Source organism: Pezoporus flaviventris, unplaced genomic scaffold (genome assembly GCF_033815535.1).
Source record: "Pezoporus flaviventris isolate CSIRO_AGI_PZ_B2104156 unplaced genomic scaffold, CSIRO_AGI_Pfla_v1 ptg000041l, whole genome shotgun sequence".
In the NCBI taxonomy this organism is placed as follows: Eukaryota; Metazoa; Chordata; class Aves; order Psittaciformes; family Psittacidae; genus Pezoporus; species Pezoporus flaviventris.
The window spans coordinates 3,259,537-3,270,252 of NW_026892589.1; the positions used below are offsets into that span (position 1 = coordinate 3,259,537).

Sequence of the window (10,716 nt, forward strand, 5' to 3'; positions counted from 1 at the left end):
GTTCCAAAGATGCGAGTTTGCAGGGCTCACGACCTGACTTAATCCCAGCCCTGGTTTGCAGTTGACCCACTTATGCTGCCCCAAGCATCCTCAGCCCAGCTCAGGTGTGGTCCCAGGGTGATGCAGGGCTGCAGCCAGCCTTGAGCTGCTTGCTAGGCTGGATTTGAGCCTGCTCCCTGGTGAGCAGCAGCAGCCTGCAGGAATGGTGGTGGGTGTTTGCTCTGCTGCAAGTATGGAGAAGATAAATGACTGAGTCAAAGCCACTGATGGAGATGAATCCTTGCCCCATCAGAGCAAAGCAGGATGTTCTCTGGAGGCCTTTCAGATTCAGGGCAGGGGGAGGGACATCCTCGCTTTGTCTCATATGAGCTTGCTTTTATTTTCTCCCTTCTGATCTTCTTTTTCCCTATTAACTCTGCAGAAAGCATTCAACGCCCTGTGCCACAGCACACACTTGTATGGCCGGAGGCTGGTCCTGGAGTGGGCAGACAAAGAGGAGACAGTGGAAGCCCTGAGACGGAAAACATCAGACTATTTCCATGGTAAGGCAGCAGCATCCTTCTGGGCTGTCACTACATCCCTGCCTGGCACAATCCCATCTGGCACATGCTGCTGGTCCACGCAAGCCCTTTCCCTGCCACTACCAGCTTGCCAGAGCTGGCAGGGAGATGCTGGAGCCTGAGGATGCAGGGGGAAGCAGGAGGCATCCAGGCCATGGCTTTGTCTGACAGCTCTCTGTGTGGATGTGAGCCCATTAACTCTTTGTGTGCTGGTAGTGCAGAGGCACCTCGATGCCTCCTGCCAGCCACGATGCTTTCACTCCATCCGCATGCACCCTGGGGTGCTCTGTAGTTGGGGACCACGCTCTGACCCATGCAAAGGGATGAATAACTTGGCCATCAGTTGAGACACGGACAGGGCCGTTTGGATCAGGTTCCTGAGAATGACAGCTCGGCAGATAACAGCACTGCAGGCTCCTATTGACAGCCATTGACAGGCACAAATGCATTGCTTGGCAAATATTTATGTAGGAAGGGCTCCCCTGGGCTGGAGGGCTAAGCTGGGGATCAATGCTCTTCCTCCTCCATCCCCTCCTAGCCTCCCTTCTCCAGCACACACATACCCATCATCCTGGGGGTTGGCATAAGCAGATGTGGGGCTGTGGATGGAAGTGCAGCAAGTCTTGCTTATTTACTGAGCCTGACTCCAGAGGGACCCAGCCTCCTGGTTGTGAAATGGTGTGCTCAGTGCTGGTTGTTACAGGCTGGGAAGCTTGCCCTTTGGTGGTGGAAGGGTGGAGAGTGGGTATAACTGGAGAGGTGTGGGGCAAAGTGGGATGTGCTGGAATCTATGGACTGATCTCCAGTGTGGTGCCAAAAAGGAGCACAGCAGTGCCCAGGCATGGGCAGTAGCTTGGGTGCAGAGCTGTGCTGCTGGGGGCATGTGTGAAGCAGCAGGGGATGGATGTGCCCACCCAGAGCCCAGTGCTTGATCACAGTGATGCAAATCTCCACCTGGGTGCAGAAGGTAGCAAATATGATGTCTCATGTACCCCACTTTATACTCAGGATCTCCTTTCCCCCTTTCTACTCTGCTTAATCCAGGAGGAACAAAACCAGGCTTTCTGGTAGTTGCAGACTCACAGCAGATGCTGTCTGTGAGCTCTGTCACCTCCCACCTTCCCCAGGCTCAGCTTGCTCCTGGTTGCAGTCTGCATTTGCTCCAGCCCCCTTGTGTGGGGTCTTCTTCACCAAGGTGGAGCACGTGGGAGAGCATTTGCACATCCCAGGAGGAATGCAGCCTTGGAGCTGCAGGGACTCCAGGAGCAAGGTTATCACTCCCCATCTTTAGGGACTGAGAATGTGCTTGCAGGCAGCAGTCATCACTGCGCTCCAGCCCATCTCAAGGGGAGAGAAATAACATCCAATGAGTTGAGCCCTGCGTGGTGCACACACACATCCTCTGCTGCAGAACTGCTGGTAGCTAATCCTGCAGCAGAAGGAGATCTGCCAGGAGCACATCTCCATAACAAAGCCTGTCTGGGGCACACTGGTGGGCACGGGGATGAGGTCTTGGCAGCGCCACCCTGCACTGGCAGGCTGGAGTTCCATGGTGGGGTTTTCTTTCTTTGGGAAGTGCCCTCTCCTGATTTCAAGGGGTTTTTGGCAGGGATGCACAGCAGCCTGAGGAGGGAAGGGAGCTGCACCCTATCCCTTTTGCTGTGGGTGTGTGAAAAGCAATTGTGATAGTGATAGAGAGGGGAAAGCTTCAGCTACCGCTCTGCCTTCAGCCCCCGTGGGGATGCTCCTTTGTGTTTCCTCCCCAGTGTAGCCAGAGGTTGATTTTTCCCACCTGGAGCTGGGTTGGAGAGGATGGAGCATGCACCATTGTCACCCTGCCTTGAGTCCTCCCTGCCCCTGCAGCCTACTGAGGAGCTGGGCTGAGACCTCACATCTCATTTCACTGGTGATGCAGAATGGCCTCTGTCGAGCAGGAACCAAGCTCGCTTTTTCCTGATACCCATTTCCACCCCACACTATCCTCCTCTGCCCATAAGGCACAGGAGCAGCTCAGACATCCCCATACTGTTCATGGATGTCCCAATAAGTTTCCTCTCCCACCTCAGTGGGAGACTTGTCAGGGTCTTCCCACCACTTTGCAGGTTGCAAAGGTCCCTTATCTCAGGTCAGAAGGACCAAGATGGGAATGGGAGAGAAAAGATAATTTGGGATCTTGAAGGCTTAGTGAACAGAGTCAAGAGCAAGGTCCCTGGTGTCTTCAACTGTTCTTTGCCACCAAAACCTGCTGCTGCTGTCCTCTTGTCGCTCCCCAAGCCAAGCCCAGCATCTGAGAAGCAGGATGTGGAGGCAGATACCTGTGGACGGGGTGGGTCTTATCCCACCATCCAGATCAGCCTATTCCTTGTTTCCTGCCCTAACTTTCTTCCCAGCATTGAGCATTGCCATCCTATGGGAGGCTTTTTCTGTGTTTGCTTTCTCTCAAAAGTCTTCTGTGATCCTTTAGGACCTGGGGACCAGCACCACAAGCTCCTGTTTGGAGAGGCTGGTTTTGCTGTAGCAGCAGTGTCATCTGTATCAAGCCGTGTGGGCAGCACTGTGCTATTCGGTACAGGGTAACTAATGCTTGGCTTCTGCTGCTCCTGGCCCTTTTCCTGGTTATTCCACAGGAATGAAAGCAACCAGAGAGCATACCAAGGACTTTACACATAGCAGAGGGGTGAGGAAAGAGTTACAGCAGGATAAAGGACTGAGCCTGCCCATCTCGCGGGGCTTTCAGACACAATCCCCCCAAGCTCTATGCAGTTGGATTTGGGGTGTGTTGAAAAGTTCCTTCTTTTTCTGCTTCCATTTCCTCTTTTCCCTGAAGTTTTTGGCTAGCTGCAGGCACAGCAGCGATGCACAGATGTTTCCATGGTTAGCACATGGTGGCTCTATGTGTAGGAGAGGCTGCAGAGCGATACCAGAGGTGAGAAGATGGCTGTAAGGCCTGGGGGTTGTTATCACTGGGGTCCAGTGGGGACAGTGCAGTGACCTGGGTTTGATGGCAAGGTTCACTTGAGCCATGAGCTCATCCTGCTCCATCTCAGTGCATCACAGCAGCTTTGAAAGAGTCACCTTGGTCTTTCAGGCTGGTGTCTTGAGGAGCAGCACCCGGAACCCCTCACCCAGCGGCTCAGTGTCACCCCCATCGTTTTTGGCTTAGATGTGTCCTACCACTGACTACTCCCAACTACAATCATGCTCCTTATTTCTCAGCATCATTTATAGAGATTTGGCTTCCAGCTCCCAGGTCTCACCCTGCTTTATTTGTTAGGTTAAAGAGAGGTCTGGGCTCCGAAATCTTTGCTCTGTGCAGGTGTTCATCATGGCAATCAAGCCACTTCTGAGCTATCTTTTCAGTAGATCTAATAGATGCAATAAACCAGAATGGGCATCCTTCCCATTTTGTGTTGTTTGCAGGTCATTCTTTATGGCTTGTTCTGAGTCTTTGTAATGTTCCGGGAGACGGTGAGGACCCCAGAACCGGCCACTGCCTGCCAGATAATGCTTTCAGTGATGCTGTCAGGAGGGAGGCACAGCCCAGCACTGATGCTGGGGCTGCAGCCCTACACCTCCTGCCTCCAAGCACAGTCTGTAAGAGATTTAAGGCTTTTTGCTCTTTTCTGAGTGGACCTTTTGTTCATCCAGAGGCAGGAGGGTCTTATTGAACCAAGAAACAACTCTTTGTGGAGTTCTAATTGCACCCCACCAGGGGTTGTTAGTTGTGGGACCTGCTTTAGGCCAGGTTGGACAGGGCTTGGAGCAGCTTGGTGTACTAGAAGGTGTCCCTGCCTGGATTGGGGGTTGGAACTGGGTGATCTTAAGGTCCTTTCCAACCCAAACCACTCTGTGATGCTAAGGTGGATGAAGAGCCTGAGACGGGGGACATTTGGAGGCTGCTGTGGATAAAGAGACTTATCTACTCTTGGGCTAGATAAGAGAAGCCATGGAGAGGTTGACCAGTGATTGGCCTTAAATCCAGCCTGTCATGTGGAGCGGGGTGATGGCAAACACTACATCAGAGCAGTGAGAGATGCACAAACCCTGCCACCAGTAGCATCTTGGTCCTCATTTGGGGAGGAGGATCCTCCCTTTGGAAAACAGGGATCACTGACATCTTTGAAACCAGCAGTGATGAAGGGATCCCAGTCCTGCAGCTGAACGTGCCAGCCCTGGGCTGAGTGGCCCATGAAAGGCGTATGAACAGCTCCATCCCCCTTTTCTTCCCTCTCTTTCCCAGCACAGGGTGATGGTTTGCAGGTGCAGCTCCATCCTGGCAAGCCTTGCTGCGGGATGAAAGGCTGCGTGGAGACCTCAGAGCAGCTTCCAGTGTCTGAAGGCCACATTTTCACAGATTAGAGCTCTGGCAATTGCTGAAAATGAGGCTCCTTTAAAATCTATCCCATTAGATCCATGCAGGAAGTTCCAATTAACTGTTTGTTTCAGAGCATCCTCTTCCATCCTCCTTCCCCCTGTCTACACCATGAATATTACAAATAAGGTTGTTTTCCAGTTGGCATAGAATGTTTGCAGGAGATGTAGGTTTTCTTGTCCCCCAAAGGGGGAACGATTAGGTGTAGAAAGAGACTTCATAAAAGGTCCTTTCCAACCCTAACTATTCTATGATCCTTACCCAATCAAATACAACCTAAGGGATAGATACTGGTGAGAGTCTGCCTGGAGTTTGACATGACTGATGCTTGTACCACCTAAGGATGCGGTTATTAGAGTTGCATCTCAAGTAGCATGTTTTAGGGCTGACATTGTTGCCTGTTTGCTTTGCAAAATGTATTTAAAAACTCTTTCTTGGGGCTGTATCTATAAATTATCTTAATATTGCAATAACCAGCACTTCCAGCCCTCCCCTGCTGACTTACTGCAGCAGACACTAACCCATCCGTGTGCTGACCTCAGAGCAGCTTCCAGTGTCTGAAGGGTGCTACAAGGGTGCTGGAGAGGGGCTCTTCAGGGACTGTAGTGATAGGACAAGGGGTGATGGGTTCAGACTGAAACAGGGGAGATTTAGGTTGGATTTAAGGCAGAAGCTCTTCCCTGTGAGGGTGGTGAGGCGCTGGCACAGGGTGCCCAAAGAAGGGGTAAATGCTCCATCCCTGGCAGTGTTCAAGGCCAGGTTGGACACAGGGGCTTGGAGCAAGCTGCTCCAGTGGAAGGTGTCCCTGCCTGTGGCAGGGGTTGGAGCTGGAGGAGCTTTAAGGTCCCTTCCAACCCAAACCCAGGCTGGGATTCTATGATTGTCTAAGACACGCGAGCAGAGCAGCCATCCCCTCGGCGTGCGCGCGCTCCCTGTCTCCCGGGAGCCCGCAGTCCGTGCAGGGAAGGCACTTGCTCCCAATCCAGCTAAATTACTATTGACTTGTGTTCTCTGTGCTTCACAAACATTGCACCCGGGCGTCAGCAGCGGGGCTGGCGGGATCCTGCCAGGCCTAACTTGGGAAACCAGCTGTGCCGGGCCTGCTCCTTCCCATCGATCAAAGCATTACATTGACAGATGGGGAATTCGGCTCAGGCAGGGGAAGGCAGGACTTGTGGGGTTGGTTTGGTTTTCCTGATAGGAAGGATGGGGTGGAAAGAGGGGATGCGGAGGCTGCGGGGTGGGTGGATGAGAGGGGTGGGTGAGGAGGGGGCACTGTATTTCAGTGGTGAGAGCGTTTCCGAGAGCCCCACTGCAGCTTGGCCCTGGTTATTCCGTTGTTGGCTGGAAGCAAAGGGTTTGCAGGGGAGGGCAGGCTCCAACCGTGCACTCCCTGGTGGGGCGCGAAGAGTCTTCCTCATCCCCATCCCCTTATCCAGGTTGTTCCTCCTTTGAGCCGCAGACCCCCAACTGCTCCTTTTGCCTCTGGGCTGCATTACAGCCTCACCTCCCAGCATTTTGGGCTTCCTTTTCTCTCCTTTCTTCTTTTATTACAGCTTTCTTTTTCTCTCAGAGAGCATCTGTAACTAATGCAAACACATGCTGTAGCCGGAGAGTCAAACCCCGCAGGATTAGCGTGGCATCCACAACCCTGCCATGTTCTAATCCCGTGGTAATCCCCCTCCCGGCCCACCCCTGCCGGCTTTGCCTTTTGTTTAAAGGAAGCAAATGGGATCCTTAGCGGGCAAACCTTAACCAGCTTGGAGCAGCACAACGGAAGTCGAAGCAATTCTCTTCCCCACCCTCCTGCGTTGGGGTTTTTCCCCCTTTTCCTCTTTATTAGGAAGATGGGGGGGGATGCTCCCAGTGCTCCCCAGCAGTGCTGCAGCTGAGCTGGTCGATCTGGAGTGTGTGGTGGGGGCCTTTTGCCCTGCCAGCCTCTTGCCAGGGTCCCATGGGTGCACCACACTGCTTAAGGATGCACCCTTAGCACCCAGCATCCCTCATCCACCCTGTGCAACCCCCTCATCACCTCCATGCGGGACCTGTCCCATGGATGCACTGCACTGTTTAGGGATGCTCGCTTAGCATCCATCCAGCATCCGTCATCCAGCACCCCCTCCCCTGTGCAACCCCATCATCATCTCCATGCGGGACCAGTCCCATGGATGCACTGCACTGTTTAGGGATGCTCGCTTAGCATCCATCCAGCATCCGTCATCCAGCACCCCCTCCCCTGTGCAACCCCCTCATCATCTCCACGCGGGACCAGTCCCATGGATGCACTGCACTGTTTAGGGATGCTCGCTTAGCATCCATCCAGCATCCGTCATCCAGCACCCCCTCCCCTGTGCAACCCCCTCCTCATCTCCACGCGGGACCAGTCCCATGGATGCACTGCACTGTTTAGGGATGCTCGCTTAGCATCCATCCAGCATCCGTCATCCAGCACCCCCTCCCCTGTGCAACCCCATCGTCATCTCCGTGCAGGCTCTCAGGACCTGAAGGAGTGTCAAGTGGGAGGCACTCTCTTCCCTGCTATGGATTTGGGAGCTGGGACCACATCTGATGCCATTTCCAAGCCCTGACCATGAGGCTTGACACGGAGCTGGGAGGGCAGAGGGAAGGGGAGGGAGAATTGCTGTGCTGGCAGTGGGTTGTCCCTTGTGCCTATGGGTGATTGAACTGGGAAGAGCCACCGGAGGTACTTGGGGTAGCACCTTGTGGTCTGCCTCATCTCCCCTGAGCTCAGCACCCGCATCCCTGCAGCCCCCAGGGGATGGAGGCAGGTTCTGGCTCTCTGACAAGGAATTAATTGGAAACTAAAATCATTAGATGGGAACTCTAGAAATGCAAAATTGTTGGGAATTGTTGGGGGGGGGGGGGTGGGATGTGAGCTTTTGTCAGGTTAATTTCTTCTGTATTGATGTTTTGTGACATTTGCTTGTTGTTTATCTCCCGCAGCAGCTGTAATACTAAAAGAAAATGCACAGCTTGTTCCATTTATTTATTTTACACCTTTTCTTTAGTCCTATGGTATGTTTGTTTGTTTGAGAAACCCAGCGAGGCTTTTGATGTCTGAAAGCAGGATTTAAACAGCTGTTCTCCATGTGCTGCTTGCAAGCCAGAGCTGCTGGCTTAGGGGGAAGAAGGGGGAGAGCACTGCTTCCCTGTGGAGAGGAAGAGGAGGCAGAGCCGACTTCAGCCTCAGGACAGGGACCAAATGGTGGTGTCGCCCCTGATGCTGTTGCGATGCTCCCTTGGGTGCAGGCAGAGCATCAATAGGGAGGGATGTGCACGCAGTGGTATCAGGGGTGTGACCATAGAATCATGGAATCATTTAGGTTGGAAGAGACCTTTAACTCATCCAGTCCACTCTTTACCCCAGCACTGCCAAGGCCACCCCTAACCCATGGCACTGAGGCCTCGTCTCCACGGGGTGTGAACACTTGCAGGGACGGTGACTGCAGCCCTGCCCTGGGCAGCCTGTTCCAATGCCTGAGCACCCTCTGGGGCAGGAATTGTTCCTCAGCTCCATCTAAACCTGCCCTGGTGCAGCTTGAGGCCATTTCCTCTTGTCCCATCCCTTGTTCCTTGGGAGCAGAGCCCAGCCCCTCCTGGCTCCATCCTCCTGTCAGGCACTTGTAGGGAGCCATCAGGTCCCCCCTGAGCCTTCTCTTCTCCACACTGAACCCCCCAGGTCCCTCAGCCCTTCCCCATCACCCTTGTGCTGCAGGCCCTGCACCAGCTGCATTGCCCTTCTCTGACCCCTCTCCAATGTCTCTCTTGTAGTGAGGGGCCCGGATGATGCTGGGAGGGTCACAGGACAGTGCTGTTGGTGTGGGGCAGGAGAAGCAAAGGAAGGGCATTGCTGTCGTTGGGCATGAGCTGGCCTCTCACCTTCATGCACTGCCAGCCGAGGTGGGCTGCAGGGCCAGGCAGCAATCAGATGTCTCAGCAAGGATGTTGGTAGGTCTGTGTGCTGCTAAGAGCATTGTTGAACCAAGGCTGGTGTCTAGGTTTGGTGTTGACCACCAAGAGACGTTGCTTTTGGACAGGGAATGGGTGAATCGGGGTCAACGAGAAGGGTTGGCATCACCAAGGAGCCTGTTTGGGTGCTTCCTGCAAAGCATGGGTGGTAGGTATGGAGTCACACCTCCAGCCATGGTGTCCTGAATGGTGAGGAGAAGTAGATGACAGTGGAGTGGCTTTACCAGAGAGGGGGATGAAGGGGCCTTGAGGTAGCCCAGGTTTTAATCTTTGCTTTTCTTCTTCTCCTCTATCCCCTTCGCTACCCCCTGGGCCTGGACAGAATCCCCAAAGAAGAGAAAGAAGTCGGAGGTTTTGAAGGAAATCCTGGAGCATCTGGAAGAGGAGGAGAGCAACAAGGACGAGGCCATGTAGCATCTGGTGAGGTGGGTACCAGGGCAGGGGCGGGCAACGCTGGCCCTAAAGGTCAGAATGGGCTGCTGCAGGGTCAGCAGTGCCAGGAGGAGAAGGCAGCACTGCAAAGGGTCAGGGTTTCCATCCTGCCCCTGCTCCCACTCACCCTGCAGGCTCCTAGTCATGGCCTCAGGGGGTACAGCCTGGATGTGGGCTCAGTTTGGGCTCTGTGTGGAAGTGAGTGCCCGCACTGCCTGTGTGTGTGTGTGCTGCCCAGGGTTTGCTGTGCTGCAGGGGAAGCCAGCAGAAACTGCTGCTGCAGCAGAAATTGCTGTCAGGTCACAAACCGGCCCTCGCTGTGCTTGGGAAGTCAAAAACATCAAGCTCCTGTTTGGAGCCCAACGTGCGGCTGCCACCATGAAGGACATGGTTTGGCCAAAGGCCTTTCCCCTGCTCGCCCAGCTTCACTTCCCCTCTCCACGGCTTCACTCCATGCACAGCACCCCAGGGTCTGTTTGTGCCATCTCGAGTCCTGGCTGGCATTGCTCCTCCTTGGCGTGTGTCCTCATGGAGCAGCATCTTCAGGGCTGGAGAGCGTGGCATGGCAGAGGATAGCAGGAGGGGAGCCAGCTGCCTGTGGTCAAACACCGTGCAGCTCAGCCAGCTTGCTTTTGAGCCCCCCTGGGTGGTTCAGGAGCAGTGAGAGACTCACAGATCTCCTTTGTGTGTTTGTGGCTATGTTGCTGGTATTAAACATGTTCACCAGCCCCAGCAGCTGGAAGAGTGCAGTAAAAACACCAGGGATGCTCCTGGATCCCTTTGAACCACACTCTGCCCCCCTTTTCCTCTCCACTGGAGGACTCGCCACCCACCTCCACAGTGATGAAACACCATCCTGTGCTGAGAAACGCATGCAGAGCTGAGAGAGATAAGTGCATCGCGCTGGCGTGCTGCCCCACGGAGGTGACTGGGGGTGCTGGGTGACAATTCCTGTGGTGCTTCCTCCAGCAGCGTGTGTTTGCTCGGTACAACCTCTTCATCAGGGCCTGCAGCAACAGGACATGGGGCCATGGGTTCAGACTGAGACAGGGGAAGTTCAGGTTGGAGATAAGGAAGCTCATCCCTGTGAGGGTGCTGAGGCGCTGGCACAGAGAAGTGGTGAATGCCAGAGCCGTGGGTGCCATGGTTTAGTGTGAGGTGTTCCCTGCCCATGGCAGGGGGTTGGAACTGGGTGATCTTAAGGTCCTTTCCAACCCAAACTGTGATTCTAAGGGAATGATTCGCCACGTCCTGGCTCATGATAGCCCCAGAAATGACGCCGGTGACATCTCACCCAAGTGCCAGGACCTGGTTTTCGGGGTGCTGCCCCTGAGCCCGTGGTGTTGGGGGTGTTCTCCCTCC

The 10,716-nt window shown here is 54.3% G+C and overlaps 1 protein-coding gene across 1 annotated transcript in view; it reads left to right on the plus strand.

Annotated features, from left to right (window-relative positions):
• RBM19 (RNA binding motif protein 19) overlaps window positions 1-9,343 on the plus strand; it is a 59,627-nt gene extending 50,284 nt beyond the window's left edge. Inside the window, exons 23-24 of the mRNA XM_061465793.1 lie at window positions 422-542; window positions 9,245-9,343. Of these exons, the coding sequence (XP_061321777.1) occupies window positions 422-542; window positions 9,245-9,336 (213 nt within the window). The 3' untranslated portion in view covers window positions 9,337-9,343. The remainder of the gene's footprint in view (window positions 1-421; window positions 543-9,244) is intronic.
• Window positions 9,344-10,716: the final 1,373 nt, after the last annotated feature.